Source organism: Dama dama, chromosome 19 (assembly GCF_033118175.1).
Source record: "Dama dama isolate Ldn47 chromosome 19, ASM3311817v1, whole genome shotgun sequence".
Lineage (NCBI taxonomy): Eukaryota > Metazoa > Chordata > Mammalia > Artiodactyla > Cervidae > Dama > Dama dama.
Window position 1 is genome coordinate 69,659,613 of NC_083699.1, and position 18,974 is coordinate 69,678,586.

Consider the following 18,974-nt stretch of genomic DNA (forward strand, 5'->3'; position numbering starts at 1 on the left):
CCATTCCTTCAAGATACCGAAAGAAGCACAACTACCCTATGCATTTCCAGATGCCCACACCAGGACCACTCCCAGTCGAGAACCAGTGGACTAGTAGGAAGTCAGTAAATGGAAATATTATGAAGTGATTTATTCCGATCTAGCCACTGGGGAGTTAAGGTTGGGATGCCCCTGGACACCCACACCTCTCATTATGCGGAGGGACATAACTCACCTCACTTTTATACTGGTCCCTCTCAACACTGCATTTGTCCAGCTGTCTAAATACATCATCAAGCTGCACAACCATTTCATCCACCTCACTTTTACTCTCACTACTGGAACACTGACTGCATTCAGCCTTTACATGTTGCAAAGCACTACACTGCTTTTTCAGCCTTTCAATTTCTTCCAAGGCTTGCCGATACTGAGATACCACGTGGTCTGGGCTTTCGGGTTTACCATTAATACTTTCCAGTAAAAATACAGCATCAGTTTCAGTAGACTGATGGCAAGTTTCCTTCTTCACGTATTTGTTATTCATCTCCAGTATCCTCTGCTGTAACACCTTGATTTGGTCAGTGAACATGTGGCACTGTCTTTTATAATTTTCTCTTTCTTGGGTGACGAGAAGCAGTTCATTTCTTAGTTCATTTAACTGGAAACCAACGTCGCTAGCAGACTTATCCAAGGCTCCCTGGGTCTCAGGCGTCTTCCCTTCAGTTCCCACACAGCCTGGCCGTGCAGCCGTGTCATTCCTTACGTCTATCTCATCTTCAACAGTCTCCTCCTTTTTCACGACTAAACCTGGCACTTCCGTCTGGGTGGCTGTAGTAGTTCCCTGATCACACCGGGATGCTGAGGTGCCTGTGGAACCAGTCTGACCACAAGGTTCATTATCACCCACGGGCTCCACGTCAACGCCACTTTGCTCCATGGGACTCTGTTGCAATTTCACTTCAGTATCATCATCTCCTGCAGGCTTGGGAGTGCTATTTTCTTCTAAGATGATGACATCTTCATCGTCATCATCATCTTTATGAGAATTTTCAAATACTTGATTACTCAATCTCTGATTCTTTGCATTCAAAATTGAGGAGCGAGTAGGGAGTCTCCGTTTCAGGCTGGAAAAAATTTCATACATGAAATATAAGATTATAAAATGTAGATATGGAAAAAGTAAGACGACATTGAAGTAATATATCTTGAAATTCTAAGAAATGCCTACATTCATTTTCTTAAACAATGTATTTACAGAATATTGCTCAATGATTTAATAAAGTAGAAATTATTTTTTCCTTTTACAGATGAGGAAACAAGACTATTAAGACCTCTTCAAAGTACCACATCCTTATACTGCCGATTTATTTCTTCATTTGATGTCTACTGGCATCTCCATTTAACATCCTGACAGAATGCCACCACTCACCCCAGGGCTGCTCTCTGTGACCCAGAGGTCACTGAGTGGCACTGCCATTCCCATCCGTCCATTGTAATTCCATCAACACTCAGGGATCAAACATGGGTCACAAAGTAAACCAGCACGCGCCCTACCCTTTCACGGGAGACAACTTACCCTGCATTAAACATTGCCTCGTTTTCTTCATCTGATTAGTTTTCTGTGAATTTATCACCAACCGACCACTTTTTGTTCCATTTAAGAGGGACAACTGTACTGATTTGCCATTTGGGTCTTACATGTTAAAACTTCATTTCTCAAGAAAGAATTCCCCTTTCCTTAGGCTTACTCTCTCATATGTAGGGGGCATAATCTTCAACAAGAACTTGAGAAAGGGTACACATGACATAAAAAATATGAAATATTACACAGTGAAAATATTTTTTTCACGTCTCAAGTTCACTGATGGTTTGATTTTTATACAGACTTCCAGGTTGGGAATTACTTTCTCGAAACTTTAAAAGCATTATCCCATCGTTATCTACCAGTCACTGTTCCTGCCGCTCTGATTCCTACACTGATTCCTGGTGTAGAAAATGGCAAACCACTCTAGTATCCTTGCCCGAGAAATCCCAGGAGCAGAAGGAGCCTGACGGGCTATAAGTCCATGGGGTTGCAAAAGAGTCGGACACAACTTCGCAATTAAACAAAAACCAACTCATCCGTAAGACTTTTTTTTTAATATGCGTAAAAACTACACGTTCTTAGAAGTGTGTTATTGCCATAAAAGTGTCAAGTAAAGGCTGTCTCATACTCATTTACCAAATGGAAAAACACATTTTAGCGACTGACCTGTTATTCTCAGGTTCAGATTGGGGTGAACCTCGATGATGGTTTATAAGCCTTGTTGAGTAAGTATTTGCTACTTCTGAAAGATGTCCTCGTGGAACACTTTCCTTAACGGGAGTAAAGGTTTGACTTGACACAGGGGTTTTTGGAAATAGGAGTTCGGCATGAATCTGTTGAAGGAAAAAAAAAAACTGATCTTAAAGAGATTTTTAAAATGTGTCCTGTCCCAAACACAAAATACTCCTTCCCCGTCCCCCTGCCCCAGAAGGCACTGAGAACTATCCTAACCACGAGAAATCCTTGCACTGTGTACACTACACCAGGGAGTGACAAAGAGCCAAGTCCAGCCTGCAAGTGAGTCAAGACTGGCTTCACATTTTTAAACGCATGAACAAAGCAAAGAATGAATACGCCACGGAGACTGTATGTGTGGTCCACAGAGCCTAAAAATACCACCTGGCCTGTTACAGAAAGATTTGTTGACCTTGGATTACATAGAGAGCTTACACAGACACATAATAAAAACATTTTCCCAAGAGAAAGAAACTGAAGATAAAGTCACAAAGACACTGCCTGTAAAAAACCTAAGCCCACTATTCTTTTTCTCCTAGTTCTGTTCTCACTCTCAAACCCTCAGCCTTTATATGAGAACATTTCAATGTACTGATAAGCATACATATACCAATGCAGCAGCCCACAGCTTCCTATACAAGAAGTACAACTACCTACTTAGACACTAATAAAAGCTCAACATCATTAAACATTAAGCAAGACAGGGCTGTGGGATTAAGAGAGGCAAACTGTGTGTAAGAGACAAGCGATAAGGATGTATTATTGTACAGCACAGGAAATTACAGCCATCGTTCTGCAGTAACTTTTACTGGAGTATTACCTGTAAAGATTCCGAATCACATGCTGCACACCTGAAACTAGTATTACAAAATTAACTATACTTTCAATTAAAAAAATAGAGAGAAAGGGAGGGAGGGTCAACAATGTAGCTCTGGTCCAAGTCAGTACTAGAATGCAGCCCCCTGAGTGTTCCTATGAATTTTTCCTTGACTGTCTACCTAATGAGAAGATTCTTAAAAGAATATCGGCCTTTCCCCAGATGCCCAACTTGAGAATAAAACTGAACCGTTTGAGTGAAGTTGTTGGGTTAGGAAGTCAGGGTTGGGAAAGAGGGTAAGAAGCAGGTACGAGAGAAGAGAAGAGAATGTGAACTGAATGAACAAGATTGCTTCAATCTGCTATGTAACTCCTAAGTTTAAAGTTGAGTACTAAGTTAATCACCACCCAATCCAGGACACAGCTGTAATACGGAAGGCCTCATTACCCGAGGGACTGTTTCCGGTTGTCTGATCCTGAACTTTTCCCTGTCTCTTAAAAAAAAAAGAGAGAGAGAGAGAGAAAAGAAAAAGAAAAAATGAACAAATTTAAATTTACTTCATTTTTCAACTGTTTTCCAATGACATACTTGCCACTTCACTGTGAAGTCACTAAGACAGGTAGGTACACTGAACTTTGCTTCAGTGTCATTATAGTAAGTGCTAAGCCCGAGGCAGGGAGGAGCTTTCTGCCTCTTATCTCAGAAACACCCTAATGTCTTCCACTCTTGCTTCAAACGTTATCTTCAAGAATAGTGCACTATAAACCTTCATGAACTCGATGTTCCATGAGCAGCATGCAAGCCTAATGCTCCCCATGGCTCACTGCTGTTCCCAGCTTCTCTCTCCACCTCCATTCTCCACTAGGCCTATTCACATTATTTACTCTGGTTAAGCTGAACAAACCATTGCTCTCCACCCAACAAATCCCACCCAGCAGGAATTTTCCTGATCCATGTCCCTAGCCAAAGGGATTTATCCTTATGGGCTTCCTCACAGGACAGAGTCAGGCCTTTTACAGGGGTCGTCAACTTCACACTGGTAACGCACACACGTCTCACTTATTCTGTTAAAAGGGCAGTATTCACTTCTGATTCATTGGTGACAAAACTATACTGCATATGCAAAGTATCTTGTAGACAGGACAGCAATAACCAGCAGGTATCCACAGCATAAACTTAAAAAGCACTTGATGGTATACACTCCACATCTTGGAGTCGTCATCTTTTGTGGCTATCCTGCTGTCTCTTAGAGACGCATTGACTGATACTGTAGACAGAGCACTGCGGATGATCTGGGCTTTATTCTCCCACATACTTTCATACAACACTCACTTCTTTTTGTAGGTTTTTTCGTAAGTGGGATGCACCACATCTTCATCTTCAGGTTCTTCTGGAACGTCACAATTTCTAGTCAGAAAAATCACATGGGAATAACACGTCACCAGCGCCTATTCATACATCTTGAACAGTACTTTCTGCCTTTCCAAAAAAGGGTACTACCAACTATATGGTACCTGAACTGTGGGTCAGGATTATTGGAGCAATACCATTTTTCTGGAAGTTGATCTATCCCATCTGGTAATTTTCGCCACTTTAGACAGGAATCACATTGAACCCATGTCTGATCAGGACGTTTCCTGTAACAAAATAACAATTCAATACTAACATGGAAATATGGACCTAAGTACTTTACTGGACTTGCCACATCACTTCTCCCATAAAATTCTCTTATTAATTCTGTCCCTGAAAATTCCGTTAACATAACTACTTTGGTGGACAATTAGTTTTTTTGGTTTTTTTTGACAATTAGTTTTTAAAAACAATTCTGGCTACTATTGAAGTGACAGACTCATTTACACAAAGTGATTTAAATGTCTTGTTTAACAGCACATTATTAATTTTTTCTATAGTAAAAACTCAAAAACCTAAGAAAATACCACAAATGACTTGCTCTGAAATTTATAATAAGTTAGCATCTGTACTGTCAAATCCAATATACTTCTTAGCACAATAACAACTCAAGTACAGAAAATAGGCAAGTTGTGTTATTGCAACTTAAGCAATTTTTTAACTGTATTACATTTTACCCTCTACTATAGCATATCTCTGAACAACTTAAACTTGTGCATTTCTTTAGTTTATAAAATAAGGCTTTCACATTTTTATCATTCAAAAATTACGATGATCCTGCAAAGAATTTATGTATACTCTTTTAACATACAATGAATTCACCTTAATGCTGGTAACTTTTAAAAATACATTTAAACAGTTTTATAGAAACTTCAAACAATCTAGAACTTGATAAAATAAATATAAACCCTTTGTTTCAGGATGTTACTACTGCTTACTTCTTTAATCCTGGTATAAATTTTCTATGCTTATTAAAGTATGCATATGTATGTGAACAATAAAAAAAAAAAAAAACACACAATGGAAAAATTAAGACACTGAGTTGCGTCCTTTTTGTTTCCCATTACCTATCTTGGACATCCTTCCATCAGTACACAGAGTTGTTATTCATTCAGAGGGCTTACGTGTTTTACTGAGGAGCACTGTTATCTTTTAAGTCTTACAACTCTAGGAGGTAAAGACTATTATTGTTCCTGTTTTACAAACGATAAAATGGAAGCTTAAACTAGGTCAAATAACATGTTCAATGTCACACAGCTACTTGAGCAGAACTACAATGTAAACTGAAATCTGGCTTCAGACTCCTGATCCTATTACACAAGACCAGAGATTTTCAAACTATGAGATACAACCTATTAGTGGATCACGAAGTCACTTTAGTGGGTCACGATGAGCATTTTTAAATAAAATAAGTACTATCAACACTAATAATATAGGTAAATACTGTTTCGAGAATCTTTTGCGTATAAGTGCATACATTCATTTTACAGTATGCTGATTTGAGCTGTGGGATTTATTTCTTACTACATATTAAATTCCAAAGTTTATGAACACAGTACAATCGCCATGCCCTCCAATACCACAGCCTGATAGTAAAGTCAATTATTTTTTAAATGTACTTACTGAATATCTTCAACTGGCAAGTTTAGAGGATATTCTGCATGTTTTTTCACTTTCATTTCATTCCAGTAATCATTGAGCTTATCTCCTAGTGCTGTTATTGTTAGCCTCAAAAAGAAGTAAATTATAAAATCAATTTAAGAAAAAAAATGATAAAGATTAAATTTTTGTCAAACACAAAGGAAGCATAAGCAACCTAGTATTTACTGATTATGTGAACACTGGGGGTGGGGAGGGCAGGGTGGAGGGCTCTCCAAAAGGTTCAGTTAAGTAAGAACACTGAGAGTCATGGCAATCTCTAAGGATCTTTAGAAGTTCACAGAACAGAGCCAGGGTCAACAGGAATAAAACAAAAAATACTAGTACTTCGGGTCCTCTGCTGAGAAAGTATGTTGCCAACCAACCCACCAATTGCTTTCTGAATTTCAACGCACTGGCCCTTCCAGAGGAGCTCCAGCTGTGCCCTCAGGCCACGCTCTTCCCTCCAGCAGCAGAGACTGTTCCAGCCTATGCACCTCCTAGGCAGAGATAGGTCTCCTCTAGGGACAGCTCAGTCCAAGCCCGCCTACATCCCCTGCCAAAAGCAGGCCATGTCTACAGATGGAGAGTGACCAGGCCTTCTGGCAAGCTTCCTGCCATGGCGGGTAGTGTGTTCCCCTGTCGGTCACAACCTCTACCAAGATCTGAACCTCAGACTTCCGGGACTGGGAGCGCTCTCCTAGCTCCTTTACTGTCTACTCTTTTTCAGCCCAGAGGTAACAGTTGTATTTTTGCATCTGACAGTTCTGGATAAGCTACTGTCCTTTTTAACCCTCTGAGCAATCGCCTTCTACTACTGTGGCTAACAGCTCCTTGTATTTTCTTTGTTTAAATAACAGACGTAGCTGTAGTCTCAGGACTGCACTCTGAACAATATATTTATTGATTTTCTCTATCATGTGTTTCATAATTTGCTGATTCTGCTATTAGTCCCTTCCTTCCACTTTATTTGTTCTTTATTTATAACAAGTTTGCACTCTATTTTGTAATATATGCTCACTAGGACAGCTGTTGATGCTTCCTAAATTTACAAGTAAAATCAATGATCATATTTATTTTATGGCTTCTAATCATTCTTAGAAGATAGGAGTAATAAATGAAAAAAAAAAAAAAAAAAAGAAGATGGGAGTATTTCTGTCTAAAGTACAGAGGACTAAACATTCTTGAAGTTCCCATCCAAGATGGAAATTTCTAGATTTTATAATACACAAAAAAATGTTACCAAGAAAGCATGAACTTCCTCTATTTAGTATAAATCTCAGAAATACTTCACTAGTAAAGGCAGAGGAGAATATATTTCTATTTGTGATGGAGTAGCATATAATTCCTAGGGTGGTAAAAAATGATTACATGTGTTTTCTAAGTAAGCCTCCCACAAAATAGAAACAAATTCAGCTTAGAAAAAGTTAAGGAAGTAGTTCCAAAATAAATTGTAAAAAGTTAGTCATTAATCATTTTAATAGGTAACATACCTGTATTCATTAGTATAATCGAAATCTTGTTTATTATGAGTTGGTTTTAGGTAATAGCAGTCTATAATCCCCACTACTCCAACACCCATGTTGTTTGCCTGAAAAATAAAATGAAATTGGCATTTTAAACGTTAGATATGATACTCCCACATTGCAGGTGGATTCTTTAGCAGCTGAGCTACAAGGGAAACCCTTTATGATGCTCAAAACAATCATTACTTCACCAAAATTTAAGAACTTTTTGAAACGTTTTCCCATATTTTATCTCATGATTCTTATGACATTTAGATTGAATAACAGTATCTGGAGTGTAACTTACTTCTGGGGGAGATAATTCCTAAAAATGTAATAGCTTTCCTCCAAAACCACTTCCACTGTCAAGCATTCACTTAGACAAGTACTATCATTCCCAGTTTTATACAACGGGAAAAAAGATCCTCTCTACTGGGATGCAGTATCTTAGCTGGTAGAAACCACAACTAACTCCTTCCTATATCAGGGTCTAGAGCAAAGGCTTTGGAGAAGGCAATGGTACCCCACTCCAGTACTCCTGCCTGGAAAATCCCATGGACGGAAGAGCCTGGTGGGCTGCAGTCCATGGGTTTGCTAGGAGTTGGACATGACTGAACGACTTCACTTTCACTTTTCACTTTCATGCATTGGAGGAGGAAATGGCAACCCACTCCAGTGTTCTTGCCTGGAGAATCCAAGGGACGGGGGAGCCTGGTGGGCTGCCGTCTACGGGGTCGCAGAGAGTTGGACACGACTGTATCAACTTAGCAGCAGCAGCGAAGGCTTTGGCACATTAATATTTCATAAGTTTGCTAGATAGAAATTAAAGTCATTTACCCAAAGTTAAGCATTCAATTGCTAACTGTGATGAAATAAAAACTTTAAATTCAACTGACCTAATTTATTTTTTAAACCTGCTAGCTAAAATATTGAACTCAGTGTATCTGAATCATATTCTGATTATCATGTGTATTTTGTTCATAATTCTAGCTGAGTCTAAGTACAATGATAAAAGTGAAATACTGACTTATAAAATGAAAATTTTCATAGATAGAGCTATAGACAAAACCATAAAAACCTAATCACAATGTGACTCTACTAAAAGCCATCAGTGGCTCATTTCATACAAGTTGTAAATCACAGCACCCTTCGCTTGTAGTTCATGTTCTTTCTGGCCTTACCTTCCTCCCCCCGCCCATTACTGCATTCACAATTACCATCTGGTCCAAAGTGAAAGTGAAAGTCCTTCAGTCAAGTGTCTGCCTCTTTGCAACCCCATGGTTTATACAGTCTATGGTTTCTCCAGGCCAGAATACTGGATTGGGTAGCCTTTCCCTTCTCCAGGGGATCTTTTTAACCCAGGGATCGAACCCAGGTCTCCAGGAGACTCTTCAACATTGCTGGGCGGATTCTTTAATAGCTAAGCCACCAGGGAAGCCCATCTGGTCCAAATAACTCCCTTAAGGTTGCCATTCTCTCAGAAGCCTCTTTCTTTTCCTCTGCAGATCTCCTTTTCTGGGCCTAGAAAACTCTTGTTAGACTTTCCAAAATAGTAAATTAACACAGTCTCCTCTCAGTCACCACTTTCTCCAAGAAGCCCATTCTGATGCTCCAAGTAAAAGTCAAAGTTGCTCAGTCGTGTTCAACTCTTAACACACACACATCAAAAAAAAAAAAAAAACCCTTCTGTGGAAACAGGTAAAAGATAAACAGACGGACACAGTAGGCAATGTTCATCATCCTAAACTGAACTCTACAGAAATGAAAGTGGTTTAGGAGGAAAATTCTAACATATTTAGGAACTAACTTCAGAAAAGTAAATCACCTATCAGATATTATTTTTTAGGCTACTGCAGCAACAACGAATTAAAACTGATCAATTTTATTCTCGCATAAAATAATCCAGGATCCTCATCCAAGTGCAGCAACAAGATCTGCATCTGTGTCTGAGAGCCACACTCATCTTTAGATCTAGGGCAAGCTACGTATGAGCCCCAATTTCCTCATCTGTAAATCAGAGAAAATACTCTGTCCTCTTTGTAAGATTATTCAAGACCAAATGAGAAAACAATACACAAGTGCTCTACGGTCAAGCACCATACCAATGCTGTTAAAAACACTGACATTAGAAGTCATGAGGCAAGGGCAGGGGGCTTCCACGGTGGTCCAGCGGCTAAGACTCCGCATTCTCAATGCAGGGGCCCTGGGTTCCATCCCTGTTCAGGGACCTGGATCCCACATACAGCAACTAAGATCCTACATGCCACAATGAAGAAATCCCACACCCCACAGCTAAGAAACAGTGCAGCCAAGTAAATAAATATTTTAAGACAAAAAAATAAAAATCATTAGGAAAAAAGCACATTATTTCACATTTGACCTGTAACATGTTATCCTAACTTTTATAAAAGATTCAGACATTTTCAGATATAAGCTTACCTTTAACTGACATCCAACTTTTTCATAAGCTTTGATGAGTCTATTTCTGTGATACATCATTATTCCATAATGATCTTTATTTCTGCAGTTGAATCCAAAAGTAATTCTCACAGTTTTATTAGTCTTAAATGTTAAGGAAAATTCTGAATACACCATCTCACTTCCTTTAATTCATCCTCTCTATTTCATTGAGTTCAATGGTGCATTAAAGGCAAAGTTGGACAGGATTCGAACCTGTCAGGATAAAAAGAGAAATGGGGAAGGGAAATACACTTGATCTCTCTCTCTATATATATATATACAGCATCGTAACAAAGTAAAGGATACTAAAAACTTGGGTCGATAAATATCACGTTCAATGTAGGCAAGACTCTTCGAAACTAGCTGGGTCTTTACTTTCTGTCCACGCAAGATGATCTGCATTCGTGGCTTTAGATACAATATACTGCAGTAAGCCTGCAAAGACACACAACAATTGACTGTTGTTTCCGAATAATTACCAATGGATTTGTTCAACATTACTTACATATGTTTTTAAAAAGAAAGCTATCTCAGTGCTTTGACAATAAAAGACTCACTAATTCTTCAATAAAATACTACAGACTATAAAGGTGCTTTAGTTAGCATTTGATTACTGTATTAAAAACAAGCTCAATATAATGGAGCCAGTAAACAAGCAAGCTCAATATACTGGAGCCAGTAAAAAGGGTTTACAGAAAACAATCAACCGACCTACACAGATGTTGATAAGTTATGTGGAAAAAAGTTTAAAAAGAGCATGTATGACATAATCTCATTTTAACAGATGACCAGTGCAAGTTCAATGCATGAAGCAGGGCGCTTCGGTGCTCTGGGACAACCCAGAGAGAAGGGAGGGGGGAGGGGGGAGACACGCGCACCCGTGGCTGACTCATGCTGATGTGTGGCAAAAACCACCACAAGACTGTGAAGGAATTATCCTCCAATTAAAATAAATAAATAAATTTTTAAAAAATGCCTATGTATACAAAAAAGGACCTATATTTTCTGACTCTGCTGTCAAAAACATATACTGTTATTACAATTTTAAAGCATCAATAAATTTTACTTGTGCAGAAATAAGCAAAAATCTAATATAAACAAGGGACTACTGTAAGTTTGAAAAGGAAAAAAAAATGCAGCAATATTTAAGTGGAGTGGACAAACAACACTTTTTCCATATGGAATTGTAACAATCAGCAGTCCTCCAAATGTGCTTTCAATTCCTTTTTATTTTTTTAGGACCCTGACCAGGGACTGAACCTGAACGATCACAGTTTGAAAGCGCCAGTCCTAACCACTGCACTTCGAGGGTAAATGTGTTTTCAATTAATCATGATCAAACTTAGCATCCTAAAACGTGTTAAAATATGATCTCTTGTGCCTGTCTGCAAGCTATCAGAAATCTCTAAAGGAAATGAATCGAACAACTCAATAAGGATCTATTAATATGAAAAACTCAACACAAAACTAAAATTTGAACATTTCTCTTACTTTTTCCCTCCTGACTCCTGATTTCAAAAGTAGTGTTTTGTCATTTATAAAAGTCATTAATGATATTTTAAAACATTTTACTTTGTGGTATACTAAAACTATTCCATCTGCTCTGGCTGCCTCTAAATATTCTTGAGCAAGACTTTCTTAACCACTAAGACATACTTCCCTATCACACTGGGATATGGCAAGGAATAGTAACTTCTGCCACTGTAATTGCTAGAATCTCAGAACAACTTACACAGTAAACCTGTCAATGTCAAATGTATCCTTAGCTTGGGTTATGAGATAAATTTAATGCAAAAAAAGGGAATGGGGAAAGTCCCTGGAGGTCAAGTAGTTAGGACCCTGCACTTCCACTGCAGGGGGCATGGAAGCCCCATAGTTCCTGGTTGGGGAACTAAGATCCAACACGCCATGATGTGGTTGACCGAAAGGGGGGAAAACGGGGGGGGGGGATGGGGCGGGGAAAGTCAGTATTGCATGTCTCATAGTGACTAAGAAACAATATTATTCTCATATCAACTCACTGTTATACTGAGATATTAATTCCTTCAATCTTAGAAGCATAACCCACTTTCAGGTCAGATCTCAGAGATATTTACCACAAAATTATATTAATGTGCATTATATGTAAGCTATCCGTAACACTGCTTTAGAGTACCGATTAATGCGTGTGTTCTAGAATATTTTAATTTTTAAAAAAGACAATTTGGTATTTTGATTGAATTAACCGATATGGTCATCAGGGCATCTTGATTCTAGTATTCCCAATTCAAATAATTAATCACACAGTGAAAGAACTTTTACAACCACAGTTAGACGTGATGACTTCACAATTTAAAAACTTTTCTAAAAAAATAAAACAGCCAACGAGCATGACAAATTTAACACATTGTTTCATGTCTGAGACACTTTCATTTAGAGATTTCTGGCAGCATTTATAACACAAGTGGATAATATAATTTCCATTATTTGATGGTTTTCTCACTCCCACAGAGAGCAGAATACATACCCTCAGGGAATAGTCACTCTCAGGGGCTATCTGGTCCATCCTTTCTTGCTTCTTGTACCCTTTCTTCCCTGCTGTCTCATCTAAATCTTCTGGAATTCTGATGTCATATTTATCCTTATCAAAATCAAACTCTGTTGCACTTTTGTAGCTGTAAAAAAAATTTTTAAAGAGCTAAATATTAACTTCACCATAAGAGAAGCAAGCAAGTAACCTTTCGTTAACAAAACAAAGCACAAACAAATACATGGTAAGAGTCAAGATCTGAGGAGCTGGAGGAAGGAAGGAAGGAGGGAGGAAGGAAGGAAGAAAAGGAATCCAGGAAGGTGCAGAAACACTATTTACTCACATGTTGCCAGTGGGAATGTCAAATGAGAGAGCCACATTCTAATAGCAACTTAAAAAACTAAACAAGCAACTACCATGTGATCCAGCAATTACACTCCTGGGCATTTATCCAATAAAATGACGACCATATTCCCACAAAAGCTCTATGCACTTATTTTACAGCTTTACTTGTAGTAACTGAAAATTGTAAACAACTAGATTGGTAAGCACACTGTGGCCCACGCATACAATGCACTACTACTCCTCAGCTAGGAAAAGGAAGAGAGCAGACACACACAAGAGCCTGTATGAATCTTCAGAAAATTAAGCTGAATGAAAACGCCCAATCCCAAAAGGTTTCATACTATGTGACTCCAGTTATATAACATTCTTTAAAATGACAAAGACACAGAAACGGAAAAACATGTTAGCAGTTGCCAGGGATTAAGGAAGGAGTGGGTGTGAATATAAAAAGGATCTGAGCTGATGACAATGTCCTTACTGTATCAGTGTATCAACAGTTCTCTTACTACAGTGTTTCAAGATGCTACCACTGGGGGGAACCTAGGGAAGGAGTACCTGAGATTTCTTACAACTACAAGGGAGTCTGCAAGTACCTCAAAATTAAGTTTAAAAAAAAATGGGGGTGAGGATGGGAGGGGCAGGGAAGAAAGGAAGAGAAAAGAAAAAGGGAATGCAAGAGGTTAGAAAAGCGTAAGAATTAAAGGATTTTAAGATTATCATTCTTTCTGCTTAACTCTTACAGTTCAACAGATCAATTAGATCTCTCAATATTATACACTCACTCTAAAGTTAATAGCTTCATTTGGAAAGGATTTTATCCTCACAAAGATTTAGCAACACAGAAGTCTCATCTATATTACTTTTCTCAACAGACACTGAATCATGCTTAGCTTTATGTAATGAACCAAAAGGATTTTTCTAACCTTACCAAGTTGGGACTTGTTGGCTGGGCTTTATCTTGTCATGTCTTTTTTTTTTGAGGCGAGGGATAGTATAACCAAGAGCAAAAAGCAGTGCTATGTAGATACAGTGGCAGGGCCAGGAAATTTATTTATAACAATATAAAATTATCTCAAATTGAAGCCAAAGAAGCCTCAATGAAACACATTTGGGAAAAGGTAAATCATTAAATATGCCATAAAATGAGGACCTTCCAATACATTTCTACTCGGTGTAACAATGAATGAACATAATGAAATTACTCCATGCACTTTACTTCCCAAATGGTTAACCAGCTGAGGGCTACTCTTTCACTTACCTTCTGAGATTCCAAATGATGATCCTGGTTCCCTTCTTGCCTATGATAGCATCAAGTTCTGCCAGTAACTGCTGTTCCTTAGAAAATAGAGAATGTTCCAGAATTGCAGCAAGGCTCGCTTTTGATTCTGTTGAATTTAATACCTGTCGTATATCCTAAGTTAAAGACTTAGACCAACAATATTTTTCAATTATAATATGGAAACCAACTCAAACTAAAAAACTACTAAATTATCCTCTAAATTTTAAAATCACAGTGTGATTTCAAATGAACAACAAAAAGTATGAACAAGTATATTATGACTCCTAACGAATTTAATGATTTCAAATATTTGAACGTTTATACAGAATACATCTTCCTAGAGATATCTTGTTTTTCATGGTTGTTGGTGAAAATTTCAAGCCAGACCGTAAGTCTTACTGACTACAAAAAGACTGAAATAAAAAGGTGAACTCTGGGAAGCTTAATAAAAATGCAATCGCCTTATGTTGAGTATTTCCATGGCACAATTCCAACAGAGGTCAGAGAGGGAGAAACATTTAGCCCAGACGCAGAGCAGAAGCAGTGGATAGGAACAAGAGCTAGAACGGAAGGTATGATTAAAAACAAGAACCCAGAGGAGGCCAAAAGGACGGAATGGTCCAGACTATTTCCTCAGTTTTAATTTCAAAATCAAAAGGATATGGTGTTCGTTGAATGCCACGATTGGGACAACAACATGTTCTGCTTTTATGACTTCCAAGTACGTCTGAGACAAGAAACCCACGCTCATGCTTTCTCCATTTTTGGTAAAAACCATTGCATCTTTACCCAAACGCATAGAACCTGACTTGAAGCCATTTCCATACAATCCAATTGGGACATGATCATTCATGGTGACTTTCTCACTGAAGCCAAAGCTAAAAAGAAAAAAGTATAATCTTCATTTATTTTAGTTCAAACATTGTTAACATCAAGTAAAATGCCTAAGTCTGAATGTCAGCCCTATCCTTCTTTGCTGGATGGTCTGTACTAATGTGTCTCCCCATCTCTGAAATGAAGGAAGCCAAATCCACACTATAGGGATGGAAGGACTGTTGCTGCTTTTCAGCCACTCAGTCATGTCTGACTCTTCGCGACTCCGTGGAATGTAGCCCACCAGGCTTGTCTGTCCATGGGACTGTCCAGGCAAGGATGCTGGCGTGGGCTGCCATACACACACTAACGCAGCAGCTCGCTGCCTGGCACATCCCAGCTAGATGGATGAATGAGCTGAGGCTTCTGGGACCTTGAGACTTCACGTCTTCCTCCTGAAGGGGAGAACCTGCTTTTTCTGGCAGCATAAGGAGTGCTGGAGGACAGCAGAGGGGCCTCTGCTCCAAACCCTCCCTCCATCTCATTCTTGTACTATGTGTTTTAGCTTCCATGTCAGGTACATCTGGGTTCATTCTGACATCCTGTTCTTTGCCCTAGAGCCCAAGACCTTATGACTATGCTACTTCCTCATCCTTGAATCACTTGAAAATTACTAGTTTCCATTCTCCAAAGTGTTAAGTTTTATTGGATATGGTAGCCAAAATTCTACTAAAGCACAAACAACAGAGGACAATGTGCTACAACTCTAAAGGAATGGGGGAATTTAGGTAAGTGAAGACATGGCAGGGATGATGAGAATGGCCGGGATTGCCTAATAACCTAACATTGATAGAAAACGATGGAAGACTTACAGAATAGAGCACACTGTGGGTACATCTCATGTTTAAAATATAGGAACTACAGGCGATGAGTATGACACATGAAACACTTCAACTAGGTAAAAACAATGATTTTAAGGAGTGTGACACTTTTACATACCTTAGCATTTTATGTAATTTGTCTGAAGTCATACCGTTCCCATTATCAGTGAATGTCAGGCATATACAGTCATTTATCACTGTTTTGTCAATCCATATCTGTTTAGCATTCACATCAGGATCATAAGCATTATCTGGGAAACACAAGTTTGAGAAATTTTGATTTTGGATTTTAAAGAAGAGCAATCAGTTTTGAACAACCCTTTATAACCAGCAACAGAATATATTTTAAGGAAACTTTAACAGCTGAAATGTTTTCAAACTTCTAAAATTAGACATGAACCTAACCTGCATCATGCTCTATATCACTCGCTGACTCTTACGAATTATCTACAGCCCTCCATTCGTCACACAGAGGATGGGGGCGGGAACCCGCGACACTACATAAGTGTGAAGCCAAAAGCAGCACTGCGATGAAGAGATGGTCAAGACAGGAAGGTCTCTGCCCAAAGAACTAGCCTAGCTATCATAAAGGAAACTTACAGCCGAGTGTCAACAGCACTTCAAGTTGGCATGGAAGGTCCACACAGGATTACTGAGTGAATGAGAAAGCAGTATGCTAACCTACACACAGATGAAAGTCCACCTTCTACACAGTTCTTCAAATTTTAGCCCTTTTAAACCTAATATAAGCCTCTGACAACAGGTACATTTTCATCATCTTCGTGAAAGTAAGTTGTCTAGTGGTGCCTACTCTGCAACACCATGAACTGTAGCCTGCCAGGCTCCTTTGTACATGGAGTTCTCCAGGCAACAATATGAGAGTGGGTAGCCATTCCTTTCTCCAGGGAATTTTCCCACCTGAGAGATCAAAGCCGGGTCTACAGAATTGCAGGCGGGTTTTTACCCCCTGAGCCACCAGGGAAGCCATCTCTGTACACCTCATCATTTAACACCCTTGTCTAGCATACTTGCTGCTCTCAGAACGGCTATTAAGTATTAAGGAATACAGCAAAGAAAAAGGAAAAAAATTTCAACAGTAGCAGTAATAAAAATCAATTTATGAACTGTCTAAAATCTATCTGAATATTCCTGACTAAAAATACTTCTGAGGTATATTTTGAAGACTTTATTATAATAGAAGAAGTGGCTCTCAAACTCCTGTAAGCCTTCAATTAAAATAAAATAATCTTTTTCATCAACCACTTCAAGCATCATTAAAAAAAAAGCACTTAAAATGTGATACACCACAAAGAGCATAATGGCTTTCAGTTGCCCTATCCCAAAACTAGACAAGTACTATGTATGAATGAACAATCCCAGCTGAGTAGTTCCTCTGGGTTGCCATAAAAAGGAAAAAGAGTGACCGTGAATAGCTGCAATGTTATCTCATTTACACCTCAGAGTTTACATCTGAACAGAACATGTTAGGGACTTTGGAAAATCTAACTACACCAAAGAAAAGAAGGAAGTGAAAGCCACTCAGTTGTGTCTGACTCTTTGTGACCCCATGGACTATACAGTCCATGGGAATTCTCCAGGCCAGAATACTGGAGTGGGTAGCCTTTCCCTTCTCCAGGGGGTCTTCCCAACCCAGGGATTGAACCCAGGTTTCCCACATTGCGGGCAGATTCTTTACCAGCTGAGCCACAAGGGAAGCCCAAGAGTACTAGAGTGGGTAGCCTATCCCTTCTCTAGAGGATCTTCCTGACCCAGGTATCGAACCTGGGTCTCCTGCATTGCAGGTGGATTCTTTACCAACTGAGCTATCAGGGATAAAGAAAAGAAGGGTTCTCAAATTGTCTTTCTTTCCTTATTCTGGGCGCATCCACTTTAGAACCGCTCCTTGACAAATAATCTAAAGTGTATCTAAGAATTCCCAAGTATATAGTTTTCCTTTATTATCTGTTTCTCAAACACGTTTAAATGAAACAATTCATGTGCATGACTTTTACCAAAGAAAACCCACAATGCAAATCCGATCATGACCTTGCCTCTTTTCTCATGTTCACTAAAACACTTTTAGGACTTCCCTGGAGGTCCAGTGGTTAAGAATCCGCCTTGCAATGCAAGGGACACTGGTTTGATCCCTGGTCCAGGAAGATCCCACATGCCTCAGAGCAACTAAGCCAGTACACCTCAACTACCGAGCGGCCGATGGGGCCTGAGAGCTGCAACCACTGAGGCACGTGCACCAAGAGCCTGTGCTCTGCAACGAGGAGCCCACGCACCGCAAGGAAGAGCGGCCCCTGCTCGCCGCCTCCAGAGAGGGCCTACGTGCAGCAACAAAGACCCACCACAGCCAAATGCATGTACATAGAAACCTCCTAACTGCTAATGTCAGAAAAGTGCTATAAACAATTTCCGACTTTAAAATAAACGTAATTCTCATTTTTCGGCAACAGACCTATTTCTTTTATGATGAGACTAAAAATATTTTCAACATAAATGCTTCAGGAACTCTGCAAATTAAAATACTTTGCTCTGACAGTATATAGGGCAATACTTAAAACAACAGTATACAGGGAAAGCCGGGCAATGACTGATCTGACACTAGTTTGAATGCGTGTGATGCAAGGTAACTTTTACTAATGTTATCACTGACACGTTTGGTTTTTTAAAAAAGCGTATCTTCATATCACTTTTCAAATAAAAAGCTTTTTAGAACTTCAACTGCCAGCAATAGATTATATATGAAACATCAATTTACTTACCGATTAATTCAGCAACTGCACTAAATGGCCAAGTGTGACTTGTAGAATTTGTATGTAAAAACTTCGGGCAAAGCTGAAACAAATCAACGATTCATGTAAATTAATTAAGGCCTCACTTTCGCGAACAGAAGCCAAAATAATCTTCTGTCCCAGTATTAACACCAAGATCAAGCAAAAATTACTTAACTGCTTGTGTCAGGAGACACCTGGAAGATAAAACCCAGATTAGATTCCTGGAAAATAAGGC

General features: G+C 39.0%; 1 protein-coding gene across 1 annotated transcript in view; it reads right to left on the minus strand.

Moving 5' to 3' along the window:
- The window catches only part of MORC3 (MORC family CW-type zinc finger 3), a 40,443-nt gene that overhangs the window by 8,804 nt on the left and 12,665 nt on the right, over positions 1-18,974 (minus strand). Inside the window, exons 2-15 of the mRNA XM_061167347.1 lie at positions 18,728-18,800; positions 16,075-16,207; positions 14,926-15,140; positions 14,242-14,389; positions 12,636-12,783; positions 10,436-10,564; positions 10,109-10,231; positions 7,658-7,755; positions 6,150-6,254; positions 4,631-4,753; positions 4,449-4,523; positions 3,564-3,609; positions 2,231-2,397; positions 215-1,103 (exon numbers count right to left, since the gene is read on the minus strand). Of these exons, the coding sequence (XP_061023330.1) occupies positions 215-1,103; positions 2,231-2,397; positions 3,564-3,609; positions 4,449-4,523; positions 4,631-4,753; positions 6,150-6,254; positions 7,658-7,755; positions 10,109-10,231; positions 10,436-10,564; positions 12,636-12,783; positions 14,242-14,389; positions 14,926-15,140; positions 16,075-16,207; positions 18,728-18,800 (2,472 nt within the window). The remainder of the gene's footprint in view (positions 1-214; positions 1,104-2,230; positions 2,398-3,563; positions 3,610-4,448; positions 4,524-4,630; positions 4,754-6,149; positions 6,255-7,657; positions 7,756-10,108; positions 10,232-10,435; positions 10,565-12,635; positions 12,784-14,241; positions 14,390-14,925; positions 15,141-16,074; positions 16,208-18,727; positions 18,801-18,974) is intronic.